The 21,482-nt window shown below is 36.9% G+C and overlaps 1 protein-coding gene across 3 annotated transcripts in view; it reads left to right on the forward strand.

The window, feature by feature from the left end:
• LOC144966927 (uncharacterized) overlaps nt 1-21,482 on the forward strand; it is a 67,315-nt gene that overhangs the window by 25,456 nt on the left and 20,377 nt on the right. For 2 of the 3 annotated variants that reach the window (XM_078903626.1, XM_078903638.1), the window contains exons 2-3: nt 6,252-6,337; nt 20,963-20,991. In XM_078903626.1, the coding sequence (XP_078759752.1) occupies nt 6,268-6,337; nt 20,963-20,991 (99 nt within the window). In that variant the 5' untranslated portion in view covers nt 6,252-6,267. Of the gene's footprint in view, nt 1-5,063; nt 5,161-6,251; nt 6,338-20,962; nt 20,992-21,482 lie in introns of all 3 variants that reach the window. The other variant, XM_078903632.1, reaches the window with a different exon arrangement.

A 21,482-nucleotide genomic window follows, 5' to 3' on the forward strand; every position in this document is an offset into this window, starting at 1 on the left:
AAAGGGAGATGGATACCATTGAAAGTTGAAGCCGGATATGAAAGCTTGGTACCAGAGGAGAATGAACCTGACACAAAAGGGGGTGGGCGCCAGTGGGGAGTGAACCTGGGACTCAGGGAATTGCACACCAGTGGGGAGTTAACCTGGGAATATGTATAAAGGATATCAGTAGGAAATATATCTGGGACTAAAGGGAGATGTATACCATTGGGAGTTGAAGCCGGATTTATTTCCCACTGATATTCTTTTTTAGATATTCACAGGTTAACTCCCCACTGGGGTGCAATTCCCTGACTCCCAGGTTCACTCCCCACTGGCGCCCACCTTTTATAGTGTCAGGTTCATTCTCCTCTGGTACCCAACTCCTATAGTTCGGCTCGGATACCCACAGTTATCCATCTCCCACAGTCCCAGGTTAACTCCAAATTGGTGTGCACTTCCCTGAGTCCCAGGTTCACTCCCCTCTGGCGCCCACCCCCTTTTGTGTCAGGTTCATTCTCCTCTGGTACCAAACTTCATATCCGGTTTCAACTTTCAATGGTATCCATGTCCCTTTAGTCCAAGGTTTATTTCCACTGATATCCTGTTTACATAGTCCCAGGTTCACTCCCCAATGGCGCCCACCCCTTTTTTGTCAGGTTCATTCTCCTCTGGTACCAAGCTCTTATATCCGGCTTCAACTTTCAATGGTATCCATGTCCCTTTAGTCCAAGGTTTATTTCCCACTGATATCCTGTTTACATAGTCCCAGGTTCACTCCCCACTGGCGCCCACCCCCTTTTTGTCAGGTTCATTCTCCTCTGGTACCAAGCTCTCATATCCGGCTTCAACTTTCAATGGTATTCATCTCCCTTTAGTCACAGGTTTATTTCCCACTGATATCCTGTTTACATAGTCCCAGGTTCACTCCCCACTGGCGCCCACCTCCTTTAGTGTCAGGTTCATTCTCCTCTGGTACCAAACTCTCATACCAAGCTTCAAATTTTAATGGTATCCATCTCCCTTTAGTCCCAGGTTTATTTCCCACTGATATCCTTTTTACATATTCCAGGTTAAATCCCCACTGGTGTGCAATTCCCTGAATCCCAGGTTCACTCCCCACTGGCGCCCACCTTCTATAGTGTCAGGTTCATTCTCCTCTGGCACCCAACTCCTATAGTTCGGCTCGGATACCCACAGTTATCCATCTCCCACAGTCCAAGGTTAACTCCCAATTGGTGTGCACTTCCCTGAGTCCCAGGTTCACTCCCCTCTGGCGCCCACCCCCTTTTGTGTCAGGTTCATTCTCCTCTGGTACCAAACTTTCATATCCGGTTTCAACTTTCAATGGTATCCATGTCCCTTTAGTCCAAGGTTTATTTCCCACTGATATCCTGTTTACATAGTCCAAGGTTCACTCCCCAATGGCGTCCACCCCCTTTTTTGTCAGGTTCATTCTCCTCTGGTACCAAGCTCTTATATCCGGCTTCAACTTTCAATGGTATCCATGTCCCTTTAGTCCAAGGTTTATTTCCCACTGATATCCTGTTTACATAGTCCCAGGTTCACTCCCCACTGGCGCCCACCCCCTTTTTTGTCAGGTTCATTCTCCTCTGGTACCAAGCTCTCATATCCGGCTTCAACTTTCAATGGTATTCATCTCCCTTTAGTCACAGGTTTATTTCCCACTGATATCTTGTTTACATAGTCCCAGGTTCACTCCCCACTGGCGCCCACCTCCTTTAGTGTCAGGTTCATTCTCCTCTGGTACCAAACTCTCATACCAAGCTTCAAATTTTAATGGTATCCATCTCCCTTTAGTCCCAGGTTTATTTCCCACTGATATCCTTTTTACATATTCCCAGGTTAAATCCCCACTGGTGTGCAATTCCCTGAATCCCAGGTTCACTCCCCACTGGCGCCCACCTTCTATAGTGTCAGGTTCATTCTCCTCTGGCACCCAACTCCTATAGTTCGGCTCGGATACCCACAGTTATCCATCTCCCACAGTCCAAGGTTAACTCCCAATTGGTGTGCACTTCCCTGAGTCCCAGGTTCACTCCACACTGGCGCCCATCTCCTATAGTGTCGGGTTCATTCTCCTCTGGTACTAAACTCCCATATCCGGCTTCAACTTTCAATGGTATCCATCTCCCTTTAGTCCCAGGTTTATTTCCCACTGATATCCTTTTTACACAGTCCCAGGTTAACTCCCCACTGGTGTGCAATTCCCTGAATCCCAGGTTCACTCCCCACTGGCGCCCACCTTCTATAGTGTCAGGTTCATTCTCCTCTGGTACTCAATTCCCATATCCGGCTTCAACTTTCAATGGTATCCATCTCCCTTTAGTCCCAGGTTTATTTCCCACTGATATCCTTTTTACACAGTCCCAGGTTAACTCCCCACTGGTGTGCAATTCCCTGACTCCCAGGATCACCCCCCACTGTTGCCAAACTCCCATAACTTTGCCGGATATTGTCGGGTTTCTGCGGGTTTCGGCGGGTTTCGTAATAAAGCACTAATTCTTTTTTACGAAACCCGCCGAAACCGGCCGATAAACTTAGTCTCAGGTTCACTCCCGACTGGTGTACACTTCCCTGAGTCTCGGGTTCACTCCCCACAGTTGTCTACTTCCCATAACTTTGCTGTATATTGTCGGGTTTCGCCGGGTTTCGGCGGGTTTCGGCGGGTTTCGTAAAAAAGCACTGGTTCTTTTTTACGAAACCCGCCGAAACCCAGTCCCAGGTTCACTCCCCAATGGTGTACACTTCCCTGAGTTCTAGGTTCACTCCCCACAGCCACCTACTTCCCATAACTTTGTCGGGATTCGTCGGGTTTCATCGGGTTTCGGCGGGTTTCGGCGGGTTTCGGCGGGTTTCGCAGGGTTTCGGCGGGTTTCGGCGGGTTTCGTAAAAAAGACACACCCTACCACCGCTAACAATTACGTCGCGTAATCGGAATCTATTGGCCAGAGACAATTACAAATACTGCTCTCTATGACAAAACCAGGGTACAACGCCTGAGTACAATAATAAAAGAACAGCGATGGGTGCTATTTGGTCACATCTTACGTCGAGAAGATAACATCCCAGCGCAAACTGCAATGACAGAATATTTCCTTCATGGCAACAAATATGTAGGGAGACCACCAACATCAATAGTAACTGCCCTGAACCAGGACCTCTCTACATATCAGAACCGAATTAATCCCTGAAGAACTCAGAAATACTGCAGTGCCTTCCGTACTAAAGTCGCAACAAGATCTTGACAGCCTCAAAACTCTGGCCCAGGACCGTGACCAATGGAAACAATTAACAACATGGATGTAGAGAGCAGCTATACTTATCGACCATGACTGAATCACACAATTCTCAGCAAGCGTCATTCGGACTGCGAAGCTTACTACTACTTACTACTACTACTACTACTACTACTACTACTACTACTACTACTACTACTACTACTACTACTACTACTACTACTTCTACTACTACTACTACTATTAGGTATATAGCGTAACGTTTACAGAACTGACACATTTGTGATACAATTTTAATGTATATCTACTCGAATGATCCGCAATGTTATTTTAGATCATTATTTTGCATTTAAAAATCCTATTTTGTTCCCTATTCATTCATGTGTCGGTGGAAGGGAAAATAACCCACCTAGAATGATTATGGAACTTAATATTGGCCTATTGTTAATAAATGTGTTCATTTGATTCGTCGATTAAAGATATAACGTTTCACATAAATTTAACTGAGAACTGTGCTTGAGACGTTTGAAATGCGTACAATTTACGGATTTATACCATAGTTACAGTGTATGAATAGGACGTTCATTGGAGTTTCGTCAGTACTATATCTTGTTTCCCGTTAACTCACTTATGTACTTTATATACGAGTACTTATGTACTTTAAAATGTTTAAAATGTAAGTCCTTATTGCAATTATTATGTCTAGGTTGACAAGAGAAGCAATGGGGAATCAAATCTGTCCGTATTGTCATTATTTTATTTGGTCAAACCAGTAAATACCTTTCTTTTGCGTTTGTCGATTCCCTCTCCAATACTTTAAACGAACTTGAATGCAGATGGAAGGAGATTTTTTTTTTTAATTTACAAAATGCATTGGGTATTTAAACTCCTTCATTATATAAATAGTATCTAAAACCAATCTGTTTTTTTCCCGTTCACTTCGTAGTCACACCCATCAACGTATTGCCGTTCGCTTTATTAATGAGATCCTTCACGTTTGATAAAGGTGTCAAACCCATGACGTAACTATAATTCTAGTCGGCCATGGTCAAACCTGTTTCAATATATTTATTTAAAACAAGGTTATAATCCAAAACGTTTCGAAGTCTTTCAAGAAGTTCAAGTGCTATCGGCATTTGAAGTCAAAGGGATTTTATTTATTTATTTAAAAAATTATTTTTGTTGTTGTTTTATTTATCGCAATCTGAAATTGGATGTAAAAGTAAAATAGACATTTGTTTTCTACTATGTGCTACCTCCTTTCAACCAACACACGGACAAATTATAATATGGCAGTAAAGAATTCCTTCATGTCTTCAAGGCCCATATACGGGGCTGGCAGTTGCAGCACTTTTAAGGTTTTTTAGGGTGTTAAATGGCTTCATTGATATACAAAGTGATCAATTCCGCTATTTAGCTAGCACCGCGACAATATTTGTCCCAGCTTGTACAGACTTGAGCTGTTAATTGCGCATTATCCACTAAAGGCACTCAAAATGTTTTGCAAACGGATCAAAGCCAACAGCAAAAATAAACATGTGGGATGGCGCAAAACGCCTCTAACTTGATGTCATGACTTGATATGTTATCGGCCAGGTATCTAATTATTTTAAATCTAAGTGCGGTGACAGAAAGTCAGTTAAGTAACCTTTTACTTTGAGCCGCCAAAAAGCCTTGAACCAAAAACCCGACGGTTCGAACCATACCACAAGAACACTAAGTCGACCTCCTTTTTTAGCCAGAAAAACTTTCATTTCAACTGTCAATCTACTTAAGGTGACCTCTCAACATGCCAAATGAGTTATAGGTTTTTTTTATTTTAAGTTTCAGATTTGAGACTTTTTGAATATTTGGGAGAGGGAGAGGGGGTGACGGTGGTGGCGGGTCATCTTATTACATCTCGCTGATTGGAGTAAATTTGGTAGGTCAAATATATAACAAAATTTTTAAAAAGAAAAAAAAGTTTTGTCAATATACGGCCATATAGGCCGGTACTCATTCACGTCTGAGCAAGGCGAGGTAACGTGTGTTAATTGCCTTACTCAAATGAGACAGAACCGGATCATACTTTTTTTTTTTACGATCATTGCAACACAACCGGTCAATGGCCACACTAAACATTGCGTAACTTTGTTACATGACGACAGATTATCATAGCACAGAGCCACCGACTCACCTTACTGAACAGAGGTCTTTTTCCATGACAATAATGAGACCATAACAATTTGATGGTTATCAGACCCCTTAAAAATGAATGAATGCTGTGTGAAAAAGGTTGTTAAAATCAATTGTTGCTCTCCTTTTACTTACTGGTCGCACAATTGATTGCATGTTGTATTATTACGCAATGCAGCGTAAAAAAAAAACACCAAAAAAAAAACGATTTTTGAAGGACTAGTTATCTGGCCAAAATTCTAAATACGTGTTTTTTGTTTGTTTGTTTGTTTGTTTGTTTTTTAGAGTACGGCAGAGTTAGCCCTTAAAATATAAGCAGAGATATCCCATGGCCTTTTTAATTGAATTCAATTCCCTGTGGAAGAAAACATAGATACTGACTTTAATTCTCCTCTGTTCGCATCCCAGAATAAATGATAAAAAAAAGTTTTTCGCTTTAAATGACGAAGAAGGTTTCAGGTTTATATCCCTCTCCTTTCTCTTAATTAAGACGGATGCATTTAAGTAGTGAAATATTCATTTCCATTGAGATAATAATGGGACCTTTTTTTCTAAGAAATGCTGTAGGCCTAATGTGTGCTTTAATTCGTCAGCAAGAGCTGACAAATGATTTGACTTTCAGTTTGCTCGATGCGGTTTAATAATTTAACCAAAGATCGACGGCAAGTGAATCAATACAATCTTTTAAAGATAATTTATTGTGATCGGAAATGGTGAAATTAAACTTGTATGAGGGATTTAAAAAAGAAGAAGAAATTTTAGCTATCTTGCGTCTTGTATTTTATTTTGATTTTATTATGTTTATGTCTACATATCTATTATTTCCCTCTTTGACAGGTCAAACTGCCTTATCATGTCTTTGGAAGGGATAAAAACTAACATGATATTCTTTGCAATCTCGTTGCTGTTATGCTGTCTTCATGGTAAGTACCAATTACAATGTTGCCGGATTGACTGATTTACTGATTTAAGGCCTTTCGCTTCCTAATCATCCGATCGGGACGCCTCGGCTGCGTCTCTAATCATCCGTGTCATTTCCTTCCACTGTTCACGGTCTTTTGCTGTGGATGCTAATTTCGAATGATCTTCCGGTCAACATGGCTGACACCTGTTGGCATTGAGCCTCCGCTCAGACCTAAAACGCCTTCAAATTAGCATGTTGCCTGATTGGTTAAGTAAAAACAGCCATACACTCAAACCTATGAGTAATATACTGGTATAAAAATAAAAATGTAATACAATGCCATTTATAAATGGACAACAAAAGTGTGATTTCAAAAACCCGGTTTCAATCCAATTGGAAGTGGAAAACCACTCTCCCGGAGGACAGAATACATGCCTTGTGTAAATGACGTTCTTGTTCAAGAGTGATGGCATCGTGTTTTCTAGTCAAAATATATGCTGTTCGTCAATAAAGATAATCCATCCTCGCTCTTTTACGTTTTCCTTATAATCTCCAATACTTTCTGTTACTAAAATAGTTATGCCACCTTATGATTCAATACATAACCTATTCAGTATTAGTCCACCAAAGGACTGGTCACATACACACTTCCAAAGAAAAGAACCGGAAAAGTAGAGCGTGTGACATTACGACTTTTCTGCCCTATTTATTTTAAGCAAATATCAAGATTGGGGGTGGGGGGGGGGGGGAGGGGGGAGTTGTCACATAACACTGAAAATATGGAGACGTGAAACTTAGGGGCTCCTTCCGTTTGTGGGTTTTCAATGTCGAATTTAGAAAAAAAAATTTAAAAACTATGTGAGAACTAATCATTAAAATGGTTGTCTAAAAACAAAAATGAAGAGCTTTTAATAGGGTTGAGGGTCAACATTATTCCGCACAGCCAAAGTTAAATTTGTATCACCAAGCACAATTACTGAAACCGAAAAATTATAAAACTATATTTTACAGATTGATATAAGAGTAACTTTCTGTCTTTCTTAAATTAAGGATAATTGTATTAGCCGTTGACTCAAATGAATATTAAATCAAAATATACAATATGCTGGAGCGTAATGCTCGGTTCTTAATTTGACCTTTGGCCTTCGAAAGCGCCATGGTTTGGCCCCATGGTTTGGCCGCCTTACAGGACCAATCACAGTTGATGGCTCAAAATATTCGTCTTGACCTTAGTTAATTTCCACAATGCAGTAGTATAATAATAAAATAGATGAATGACTCATCGTAATAGCCTTTATTTCTCCGAAAATACTGCAATTTTTCCATTTATATAACTAAACCAGTCACCGATGTCACTATCACATACAGAGTTACTTTTTTAATTTAAAAAAAAAAAGAGTCTGTTGGCCTTGAACTACATATCAAAAGTAAGGTTAGTTAATATTCAAAACAATATTTATATATTTAAAAAAAATCTTTATCTAAATTGACCTTATTTTTCAATGTGATTATTATTATTTAAATTATTTACTTGACTTACTGACTTAGATGCCTTGCGCGTCTCGACCGAAAGATCGGGTCGCCTTGGCTGTTTCCAGTATTTCCTGTGTGAGGTGTCTCCAATATTGCCGGTCCTCTGCTAGGTTTCTCAGATTTTCAAGGTCCCCTGCCGTTATGAGACTAATGCTTTGTCCAAGTGTTGTGAGGTTTTTGTTTAGGATCACAGGGAGTGTTGTGATCGGTCTTCCTCTGAAAAGGTTCCCGTGTTTTTGGAAGTATCCCGACATGGCTTGGTTAGCTGGTATGTTTTTGTCCCTGCGTAGTATGTGACCGAAAAGTTGCCATCGTTGTTGTAAAATGTCAAGGGAGATTGGTCTTTCTTTTGTGATCTTATAGAGTGATTCATTTGAGATCTTTTTTTGGGTATTTGATGTCCAGTACCCTTCTTAGCTGTGTGCGATGGAAGGCATCCAAATGTTCTTCTTCGGATTTTGTCAACGCCCAAGTGCCGCAGTTATACAGAAGTACCGGTTTTACAAGAGCACGGTACAGTTTCAGTTTGGTTTTTCTCTTTATTTTGTCACCTCTAATCCATACATTGGTGAGTTTACTGAGTGCGGCGTTTGATAGCTGTTTTCTTCTTTGTACATCCTCGGTGTCTCCAATTAGTGAGCCGACTTTCTTTGTTCTTTTCCATTCCTCTTTGTTCCTCGATATTGTTGTAAATTCGGTTTTATTGGCATTGACTTGGAGGTTATATTTCATGAGGGTATTTTGTATGATGTCTATATTTGCTGGTGTTGATCCAATAAAATCGACATCATCTGCATAGGCGATTTCTCTAGGGATTGCATTCTCAATATGAGTCGTTGGTTTTGGAATGACTTTTCGAACTTCTTTCAGAGCGTGTTCAAAGTATATTGTGAACAGAATCGGGCTCAGACTATCTCCTTGGGGGGTCCCGATGTTACTTTCGAACTGCGTCTGTTTTGTGGCCCCGTATATCCTTGGTTGCATCTTTGTGTTGCTGAGGAGAAATCGGATTATGCGGAGCTCGTCTTCGTCTACTATGTCTGTTAATATCTCCAAAAGTTTTCCTCTGTCGATCGTATCAAAGGCTGCGGACATATCGATCCCGGTTATTGTTATGGATATGTTTTCTTTGAGTGCCTTTGCTGCCAACCATTTATGTGTCCATACAACGTCCGATGTGCTTCGGTGTTGGCGAAACCCGCTTTGGCTATGTGATAGATATTTTTCTATTTTCGGTCTAATTCTGTTGAGGACAATAGTTGACAGTGTTTTTCTTATGGTATTCAGTAATGTTATTGGGCGCAGGTTGTTTACGGGTCCTTTCGTTTTTCCTGGTTTTTGTATTGTAATTAGGACACCGCTGTTTATGTCCCAGTCTTTGTGCGTTGAAAATGTTTTGTTCATTATGTTTGAAATGCTCAGATCCAGGGAGAAGGTACCGCATTTCAGCAATTCAGCGGGAATTTCATCTTTGCCTGGGGATCTGTTATTGTTTAGGCACTTTATGCTATTTCTAACTTCAGTTGTTGTGATGCGGTTGTTTAGGTCTCTAGGGTTTCCTGAGAAGGGCGATATTTGTGAGATTTGTTTGTGAAATTTCTGCTGGAAGTGGTCAGTTACAATGTCAAGGATATCGTTTGGATTTGTTGTCTGTTTGCCAAATTTATCCTGTAGTTTTGGGTTCTCGAATGGTTTTCGGTTCAGAGATTTCGTCGCTTTGAACATAGACGATGCGTTATTTTTGGACTTTTCTATTTCTTCCACTTTTTTGTCTAATTCCTCGTTTCTGTGTTTTATTGTAAGTGATCGAATTGAATGCAGTATTTTGTTTCGTTCCGTTTTCATGTTTATTATTTCTTCCGAGTCTTTCGTGTTTTGTATCCTGATCCTAAGTTCTTTTTGTTGCCGCGATAGATCGTTAATAGCGATGTTAGGCGTTCGATTTGGTTTGTTCTTAGTTGTATTAATAGAGCCTGCACTTTCTTCCCCCGCATATTTCATTGCCGCTTGCGTCTCTTTCCATTCATTGTTTGGATTGCTGTTTTGCTTTATTTTCCATAGACTTGAGTTAAATTCATATTGGTAATGAATGCGACATTCTCGCTCATTTACTATTTTTGCCGTGTTTATTTTGACTGCCGTTTTACCTTTCTGTCTTCGTTGTCTGTACACATTTATGTTGAAATTCGTTTTTACAAGTTTGTGATTGGATGTTAGCAGTGTACCACCGTATGATCGCGAGTTGGTTGAGTAGTGTTTATGGCGGTGTCGACATATGATATAGTCTATTTGGTTGTATATTGTTATCATTTTGTCTTGGGTTTGGTCTTTCCTTTGTCCTACCCATGTTGTCTGGTGTCTTGATGGGTGGTTGAAAGCACTGTTTGTTATGAAAAGTTTTCTCTGTTCACAGAACTGGACTAATTTTTATCCGTTATCGTTACGTTTTCCTTTTGAGTATGATCCTAAACATAGTGTGTCACTGTCGAGACGTTTTCCTACTTTGGCATTAAAATCTCCAGCAATTATTAATATTGATTTGTTTCCTATTTTGTTCAGTGTATCGTCTAGGTCTTTGTAAAATTTATCATTTATTATTTACAAATCTTTAAATCTGACATTGTCCTCATACATTCCATATCTTATAAGAATAGATGACGTAGAGGGTATCGTCTACGTGCTCTTATGTGAGAGCATTAAAAAACGTGTCTGTGTCCTTGCTCACTCGTGAGAGTACCAACGTAGAAATGATATTTAGGCATTACTATCGGTCTTTCGACGTTGGGGATCGGGATCTGACCGCCCTATTGCCAAATTAATTTTTGCACACCTACAGACTTTATTACCGGACCTATTTTGATCGTTGATGACTCAAAAGATTTGTCTTAATCTATGTTGATTTACACAACACAGTAGAAAATAAGTATAATAGATGACTGCCTATTCGTAATAGCCTTTATTTGTCCGCAAATATTGCGGGTTCTCCACTAGTATACAAAGATATATTATATTTGGTCTAGTGATATGATAAACCAGTTCATTCAATGTCATACTCATTTTCTCTTTTATTTTTTTTGGCTATAAGGGGAAATGCGTTTGTCAACAATCATGTCCCTTAGTTATGTCCAACACACTGAACACTATACTGAGGAAAACTTTGTTGTTGTGTCCTCGGGTCAGACACTTAATCGGGAGTGATTGAACATTTTGTTCTATGGTCAGTTGCGAATATTTTAAGAGTGCAGTAGGATCGATTAGTATAAAAACTCTAAAAGTATGAAATAACGATTTAGTTCCATATTATGACCTTATAAGAGAATAATAAACGAAGCACTGGGTATGGCAATTTCGTTGAAATGTTTCCTTGTTTACGAACATATTTCAAAAATTAACTAGACGTCTATTTTTTATTGTGATGATTGTAACGTGCGACAAGTTCATCGACGTGCGCGAACGTTCAATCTTTTGTTATCGAAGTTTTAATCAATAATTGGGACAATCGGTTGTTAATGAGCAATGAACAACAACCTACAATGTCCGATGAAAATCAATGACCACATTATTTATTGAAGGAACCGACGGATGTGTTAAAACAACTTGTAAATATACCATAGCAGTTCCTGATAGATTTTTGTTGTCACTCAGTGCATATCTCTTCATTATATTTCCTTTCTCTAATTTGAAGTGGGATGATCTTTTCTTTTCTTTAGAAAAGTACAATGTCGCAGTGACTGACTGCATTGAAAATATATATATCTATGAGTAAAAATCGAACTCTGAAGAGAAGATTTCTTTTCCTAATATATTTTAAAAGACTTGAAAAAAAAAGATATTTAAAAATAAGAAAAGAGAATAATATCCCACAAACTATTCAACCTCCTGTCCCAAAATACATCAAAATACCGAAAGCTGAATTATATTTACGAATCATCAACATGTGGTATATCTATGGTCGGCGGATCAAAACTCTGATGACGTCAGAGGTCTGATCCTCCCAAAATTAAATAAAACATGATACACACATCTCGTTTGTAGACTTCAGAGTCTTGATCCGCCGATCGTGAAAATCGAGACTTCAGAGGTTTGATCCACTGAAAACCGATATTATGCCTAAGTGAACATTTTTGCAGATTTGATAACAGAACACAATTGTGAGTTTGACTTTACATATGGTGTTAGTAATGGGGACTATTTTGCGTAAGTTTTTGAGTATTTCCATTACAACAATGGGACCATAACAAGATTGGATTATTAGGCTTGTAGAAAAAGTAGAAAAAAGTACACTTCGAGATTTCCCATTTCCAAAAAAAAAAATTGTCTCTCAAAAATTAGAGACAAAAAATGAATTCCATTTCAAAAACAATCATATGACGATGGCTTGGTCTTTTCTAAAGTAACAGTTGTCAGACGTTTACATTGACGGCTTTGTATTTTTAACCACAAAACGTTACAGTGATAACTGGTGAGGTTTGTATACGGAATGCAAATGTTGGTATTTTGATATTGTCGTGATCATATATCATGTCTTCATTACTTTATTAGCGTAAAGACTACTGGTTCATAAGTGTTACCAGCATTATGTCATTTGTTTTGATGGCAATATGGCACTCATAAAATACCTGGCATATTCAACTTAAATTGTCATTTCTCTGAGCGAAGCCAACAATGTGTCACGCTTAAATCTAAAGGAAATGAAATGTTGTGTCCAAGAGTTTTCGATTGAAAAATAGGACGTTTCAACACCACATTGTGTGTGATAAAAGCATGAAAATTCGTTGAATTTCAATTCACGATCCTCCCGCATAAACGACATCCCAACGTGTGAATTTTGAAATTTTCAGAAATAAATACCAAGAAAAAAAAAGAGTTTTAAAAAATTGCTATTTGTTTTAGGATTTGCAATAATGCTGCAATAGATTCACCTAAATGCCGTTGTTACTTACCATGACGACAACGACGGCGATGACGACGATGATGATAATTATGTTGATGAGATGATGACGATGATCATCATCATGATCATCATCATCATCATTATTATTATCATCATCATCCTCGTCGTCGTCGTCATCATCATCATCATCATCATCATCATCATCATCATCATCATCATCATCATCATCATCATCATCATTATCATCACCATCATCATTATCATCCTTTTAGGTGGTGGTTGCGGCGGTAAAATTGAAATATCAAAATCAATGACAACAACAAACATTGACAATGAAGAAAACAAAATCTAGACCAACTTGTACGTGGCCGAATTTCCGAATTCCTCCACTATATATTGATGATTTATTGCCAAATTGCAAAACGTTGTTTCAAATTTTGGCCGGAAGACTTTTACTAAATGGATAAAAATGACCCCCAACTTGTCAAAATGTCCAAACCCGAGACTTAAAACAAGTCTCGAGTTAAAGAATTTTTGACAAGCTGGGATTGATTTAAAATCGATCTAATATAATAATATGTAGTAAACGTTTTCTGTTCAAAATATTAAAAAAGGTGTTTTGTCAGTACATACCAGTAAACTTTATCACCTCCACGCAAAATGGCAACAAATGACGTCACAGCTTTGTGCTTTATTTGATTACCAACGGGTAGGTGGTACAATCAATACAAATTATGACGCGCTACAGCGGTGGTATATTGATTATGGTGTCCATTTCGCAGAATGTGGGATGGTCACAACGACGGGTGAGAAGCCACATGGCTCATTGCACGCGTTGGGGGGCCAGGAGCCGGACGCTCTTTAATTCCTGTGGGGCTCATGTTTAGACAATGGACTGTGCAGTTTTGGGACCTGCTTTGTATAGAATAATATACATATTTTCTCTGTCACGCCCTTCGTATTGTAATCAAGTTTGGAGCAATGTAAACGATCCTTTTGGACCGAGCTAATTTCAATGCTCGCCCCGCGGCTGGACTCAAAACCAGCTCAAATTTCAAAGCTGCCATAGTTTTATCACAGCAGGACTTCTCTATATAAAAATACGTTCTAATCATCTCCGCACATCCGGTTAGATCGACCCAGCTTCGACCCCCCATGCCTTGTTTCCCCCTCGAGTGGACACATTTAGAAGGAACAATAGTGACATCATTCATCTCTTTGTTATTGTTTTCAGCCAGCCCTTTTTATGAGTAGTTCTCACTAAATTGTATCAATCAGACTGTAAACTTTTAAAGGTTACACATTGTTTTGTGTTTGGTACGTAATATCCGGCTGGCGGATGTTTTGAGCATTTTACCTTAAGGCATAGCATTAATAGGGAGTCCTAATAGCTTAGTCGGTAGAGCAGTCGCTTCGAAATGACCAATATCGATCCCGGGTGCAGTCGAGATTTTTATCTGACCCCCCCCCCCTATCCAACTAGGAGTGATTGGGTAGCTGAGTCTGATAGATCTGGCAGAAAGTACTCTTCGATAGACTAGCGTCCTATCTAAAGGATAGCAAGCAATTGTTATTGTCCGTTTCACGCTAAAAAAAAAAAACAGGATAAACTCCGGCTCCATGCGCCAAATGGCTCTGAAGAGCTACATAGCATCAACAGTACTTAGTGTTTATGGGAACCAGCAAATGTAATGGAACACAGAATCGTGATGTCACAACTTTCTCTTTTCCTGTTTAACGCTCCTTGGAAGTGTGTAACCAGTCCTCCGGACAATGAATACACATTAAATAAATATCATTGAACCATAAGATGGCATAACTATTTTAGTAGCAGGCTGTTTTGGCAGATTCTTTCGATTACAGGGCATGAAAGATTCGAGGGTGGATAATCTTTATTAACGGCCAGTATTTATTCAGACTAGAAAATAAGATGCCATCACTCTGAAACCAGAATATCAGTTGCACCATATATGTATTTAGTTCTCCTTTGGACTGATTTTACATTTTCAAGAAGATTGGAACTAGTGTTTTGACATCACATTATTGTTCCATATTAAAACGTGACTCTGGGCCAATACCTATCGCATTCTTGCTCTCCTACGTATCTGTTTGTCAATCACAACTAGCCATGCCCTGAATTGTCATTTGCTATTTCTTTGATTCCAATTGGTTATCTTTAAGTGTGGAGGGCATAAATATACTTTTCCCTAATCCTGACAAATCCCTTCCTATCTCAGATAAACGTCAGTATTGCAATAACAAAAACAGTAAACTTTTAATACTCCACAAGTTCTCAAATGTTTTAAAAGTTGTAATTTTGTGTCATCATCATCATCATCATCATCATCATCATCATCATCATCATCATCATCATCATCATCATCATCTTCTTCTCCTTCTTCTTTTTCATCTCCTTCTTCTTCTTCTTCTTCTTCTTCTTCTTCTTCTTCTTCTTCTTCTTCTTCTTCTTCTTCTTCTCCTCCTCCTTCTTCTGCTTCTTCATCTTCTGCATCATTACCATCATCATCATCATCATCATCATCATCATCATCATCATCATCATCATCATCATCATCATCATCAACATCATCATCATCATCAACACCATCATCATTATTATTATTATTATTATTATTATTATTATTATTATTATTATTATTATTATTATTATTTTTATTATATATTAATATATAATAATAATAATAATAATGAAATAATAATAATAATAATAATAATAATAATAATAATTATTATTATTATTATTATTATTATTATTATCATTATTATTGTTATCATTATTAATATCACTATTATTATTTTTACTATCATTATCATTATTATTGTTATTATTATCACTGCTACCTCTACTACTACTACTACTACTACTACTACTACTACTACTACTACTACTACTACTACTACTACTACTACTACTACTACTACTTCGACGGCGACTACAACTATTACTACTACTACTACTACTACTACTACTACTACTACTACTACTACTACTACTACTACTACTATGACTACTACTACTACTACTACTACTACTACTACTACTACTACTACTACAACTACTACTACTACTACTACCACTATACTACGACTACTACTACTACTACTACTACTACTACTACTACTACTACTACTACTACTATCATTTCTACTACAACTATCATTGTCATCATCATCATTGTTATCATTATCATGGGGTGATTATCGCTTCTTGCTTAGGAAATGGAGACACATTATGATGTGTTGCTATGGTTGGAGCGGTGGCAAAGAATCAATGAGAATTGGCTACTTAGACATGCTCAGTGTCTCATAGACCAAATAATTACGTTAAAAGACACGTCTTTGGCCACAAAAGAAAACAAATTGTGAATTGCATTCAACAGTTCAACTAATGGGATAAATTTGTTTCTTCAGCACAACTAACGTCAACTCACGAGGCGCTGACAAAACTAAAAAAAATGACGTCAAATTACAAAGTCCTGGAGGATCCTAGTATCCGACTATTGGTTAACGATGGCTACTTGCTCAGCCAAAGAAGTCCTTGTGAGTCACACGATGAGTTTGCATTTCCTTTGCTTTCAATACCCATCCCACATCTGACTGCGTCCATATTTCAACCCTAAAGATAATAATTGTGTGCATCAATTGAAAATACTCTGAAAGTGTTGTAATATGTGTTGACTCACAAGTTGGACTAAAGCTAAACCACCGGGCTTTGAGTAATTTCAAATATAAAAAACCCAGTGACAGGCGTGATTATTAAATAAAAACATTGTCAATACATAAACTCAATCTTTATAGCTACCTGGAGGAATTTTGAATCTTGAACCATTCTTTCTCGCAAGGTTCCAGGTTTGAGAGTTTTTGTCAAGGTGACAGTCATTTAAATCGATCGATATTTGAAAGACCCGTTTTTCTGTCGAATATTTTTTTTTAATACGTGGTTTTCCAGTTAACTGGTTAACTAGGCACTACAGATTATCAGAAAAGTTCCATACTTTTTTTTCTCTTGGATAATATTATACCTTGGACAGTAGTCAACATCACTGATTGAGTCAGTCGGCTTATTTAAAGAAGAATTTGAACTGCAGGAATTCGCTATTCCGTTCTCTATTAATAAAAACCAATGATAAGATAGTCATTCTTAATTCCGTATCATACTTTAAAAGCCTTACCGCATCATATAAATTTATTATCTACTACAGGTACTTGTATTATAACGTACCTTTAACACGAAGGATAAGGTATTGACCCTTCCTCTCTTTGGACAATAATATTTTCTAGAGATTTTCACGAAAATGAATGAGAACTCAATGTGAATTTTTGAAATAAGAAAATGTTGCTAAAATAAGACCATCTAGAATTGAAAAGATTTTCATTTGCCATAAATTCGAGATTTCATTTCCACATGACAGAATCTGATGCTGTCTTTAAGTGCAAAATATTTTCGCGTATAACAAGGCCCATTTCTTCCAAAATTAATGCACAATCGTCTTATGTGTTGCAAGAGACGCATTATAAGTTCAATGTACTTTGCTTATCCTGATAAATAAATATTGTAAAGCGCTAAGAGCGTATGATAATAAACCGTTGATAAACGTTGTACATTGTATAATCCAATTCTTTATTGATATATTATATGATATTTTTCTCTGATAATATGCGACTTGTATTCTGGCACCGTGCTTATAATTCATGCTAAATTTAATTTTACAACAACGTAAACAATTTACAGGCGGGGTTCGGTTTGACTTAACAACATGTCTTAACGTTTTAACCAAGAAACCAATAACAGTGACAAAACTCAGGTTTCAGCGTGCTGTAACAGCTGTCTCGATGAAAGTGCTTTAGTTTGCCATTATAATCAGGCTATTAACCAGTTAACTACCGGACTCTGGAAAAACACGCATTAAAAATTTTGGCCAGAAACTCGTCCTTCAGATATCGATCGATTTAAATGACCCTCATCGTTGTAAAAAAAAATAATTAGATAAATAAATAAATAAAACCTCTCACATCTAGGACTTTGCGAAGTCCCAGTTTTGAGAGTTTTGCCAAGACGACGGTAATTTAAATTGATCGATATTTGAAGGATAAGCTTTCTGGCCAGATTTGTAAATACGTGTTTTTCTATAGTGCGGCAATTCACTGGCTAATGAGAGAAGTGATGATGTAACATTTTGTCATTTTTGCTGTCAATGAGTTAATTAAAAGAGTTGTCAGTTGGGCGCTGACTATCATACAAAGAACAATCCCAAAATTGGGCAATTCTTGTGTCTGGGTACACGATAATTCCGTGCTAAATACAATTAATGGGGAAAAGGCAGTAAATTGCTCTATGTGTGAATACGCCCAACCAACGTTTATTCACAACTCTCATGCAACATGGGCATTATGATTTAAGCAACTTTTCGCGACCTACGTTTGATGTGAAAAATGAATCACTCAGCCAATTTTGTGTTAGTTACTTGTACTTTTAGCGAACACATATAAAAGCAACAAATAGGCATCTCTCAGCTTTTTGTTATTGTTTTTAGACAGCCGTTTTAATGATTAGTTTTCACTAAATTATATCTATTAGACTAAAAACGCTCAAGGTCACACATAGTTTTGTGTGTTGGTACGTTACATCCGGCTGGCGGATGTTGTAAGTATTTAACCGAAACGCAAAGAATTACTAGAAGGAACGAAATTGACGTCACTCAGATCTTCGTTATTGTTTTTAGACAGCCATTTTGGTCATTACGGTCATCATTTAATTAAATCAATCAAACTATGAACGTCTAAGGTTACACACAATATCTTGTGTTGGTACATTATATGTGTTGGATGTTGTGAGTATTTTATCTAAACGCACATCATCAAGATTCGTTATCTACGGCAAATTAATAAACAAAGAGATCTCATTTCTCTACGGGGGATGCACCGGATTTGCTTTAACTCACCCAATCCTAGAGATTTTTCCTACTTTTCAGAATTGAAATAATTGATTAAAAATGAGCATGTGCATTAATAGTTTTATTTAACTACCATTAACATGTAAAAACTAAAAACATTAACTTTGATACTACGCCTATAATTTGTCTCAGAAAAATGTAATAAATAGGTATGGGATAAAAGTAAACCGGAGACGATAGTGAAGTCAGTATTCTAAAAGAGAATAGAAATCAAAACACATGCACACATTTCCAAGCAAGGGAATCACCCAAACATTACATTGTTAAATCAAACTATTTCCTAAACGGGCAATCATAGTAAGGAAATGAGTTAAAAGAAGAAAGAAAATAAAATCCCCATAAAGTATAGCAGAAACTCTACTGTTTCCATAATAATAATAATAATAATAATAATAATAATAATAATAATAATAATAATAATAATAATAATAAATAATAATAATAATAATAATAATAATATAATAATAATAATAATAATAATAATAATAATAGTAATAATAATAACAATAATAATAACAATAATAATAATGATAAATAATAATAATAATAATAATAATAATAATAATAATAATAATAATAATAATAATAATAATAATAATAATACTTAATCCCCAAAAGGATTTTTTTTACAGACGTGTTATAATTTACACAATAAGATAAAAAGATAATGGAAATATGTATATATAATATATATATATATATATATATAATATATATATATATATATATAATAATATCAACAAGGGTGTTCACCTGTTCTCCCGCCAGATAAATCGTGCCATCACACACACAAAATGTGTAACTATTATCGCTATAGTCTTTTCAAGTTCTTTACTGAATCTGCGCACCTAAATGGCGGTCTAAAACAAGAACAAAGATCTGAGTGACGTCAAACTCGTCCATTCTGTCAAGTTCAATTCTCCCAATCAGACTATAAACATTAAAGGTAACTTATTGTTTTCTGTGTTGCTACGATTGATCTAGTGAGCAGAACAAGTGCTTATTTCACCTAAACGCATTCCATCAATATTGACTTAAAGCAAGTATTCATTTTTCTCAGAAAACGTTTCCTTCATATTATACGCGTATCTTTGTTATCTAAGATGACACAACTTGTCAAAACGTTTCAAATCTGGCACATCAAAACTAAGATCGAATGAAGTAAACTTCCTCTGGTCAAAATCTGAAAAAAGGGTTTTCTCCGTGTTTGACAGAATAGTATTGATCGTGACCATGTTTGTCGATGTTGTTACAGGCTATAGCAAAATCTAGAGTTGCTTATACTTTACTATACATTGTTACAGGCTGCATGTAATTGATTCTGTTTACACGTGGAAAATCGTGTCTTCCGGTCATTGATGTATGGCAATTTTCAGATGAAAAAGCATTTATTTACAGATCCAGATACGAGTAGTTCAGTTGAGGAGGGGGCACTTGACCGACACACAAACAAATGTGGTTCGAGTCCGTGTACTGTCATGTTATTTCATTTTTCAAATTTATTTTAAAACATTTACCCATGTGTCTACTTTTGAAATAATTTGGTATCTTAGTCTGATTTAGATGTGGTGAGACATACTACAAACAGAAAGACCAACTGATTAGTTAGATTGGTATGTAAAAGATATAGGATTAATCTACTTGCAGGTGGATGGGAACACATCTATGGCCAGAAAACTGACCTTCAAATATCGATCATTTAAATCGATCGATATTTGAATGACAGGTTTCTGGCCAGAAGATTTTAATACGCGTCTTTCCAGAGTGCACTAGTTAACTGGTTAAACAGAAACGACGAGGCAGACGGTCGGCATCGGGTCCTTTTCATTACACTATGCAACTTTAGTTTTTACAAACCAGACAAAAGGAAGTAAATTATTATTATTATTATTATTATTATTATTATTATTATTATTATTATTATTATTATTATTATTATTATTATTATTATCATTATTATTATTATTATTATTATTATTATTATTATTATTATTATTATTATTATATTATTATTATATTATTATTATTATTATTATTATTATTATTATTATTATTATTATTCAAAGTCATGAATTCTATTTGGTAATATAACTATTAAATATACCACAATCCACCAAAGTAGACACCGGCTGACTGCGTTCTTCCTGAATGTGTATCATATCTACTCGAGGCATTGCAATGTACCACCAAATAAGTTAAAACGCTGTACTATTAAATATATTTCTCTATTTCTATATTTCAGCCAGTCCAGTCTTAAAGAATCAACCAAATGTAAGTGTTACCCAGCGTCTATCATGTTTTGTTTGTTTTGTTTTGTATTGTTTTGTTTTCGTTTTTAAAATTTAACATAGGGGTCCCGAAAGCTCACTAGCAAAGTGACCGCTTACTTCGATCACTGATGCCATCGAGATTTTATTTCTGACCTCCCTCCTCCTCCCCCCCCCCTACCCACCCCTATCCCACTCCGCGTGTCTACCCAGGGTTGGTATATATCTGTTAGATTTGACGGAATGTCCACTTTGAGATGAGACCGATGTCCTATCTAAAGAGTACTAACGCTGATTTTTATGGGATGATATTTTCGTGTCTTTTTATATCTGCTTTGTCTGGCACTGTTCCCTTCACAACTTTTCTGATAATTGTCCAAAAAGTAACAAGGAATTGCTACTATCCGTTTGCCGGTATAGCAATCTGGATAAGATCCTGATCAATGGGTCTAATGGCTTTGAAGGACAAGTTAATTTAGAACGCTTTAGTACTGG

This window comes from Berghia stephanieae, chromosome 1, assembly GCF_034508935.2.
Source record: "Berghia stephanieae isolate SIO BIC M18660-M18661 chromosome 1, UCSD_Bste_1.3, whole genome shotgun sequence".
Taxonomy (NCBI): domain Eukaryota; kingdom Metazoa; phylum Mollusca; class Gastropoda; order Nudibranchia; family Aeolidiidae; genus Berghia; species Berghia stephanieae.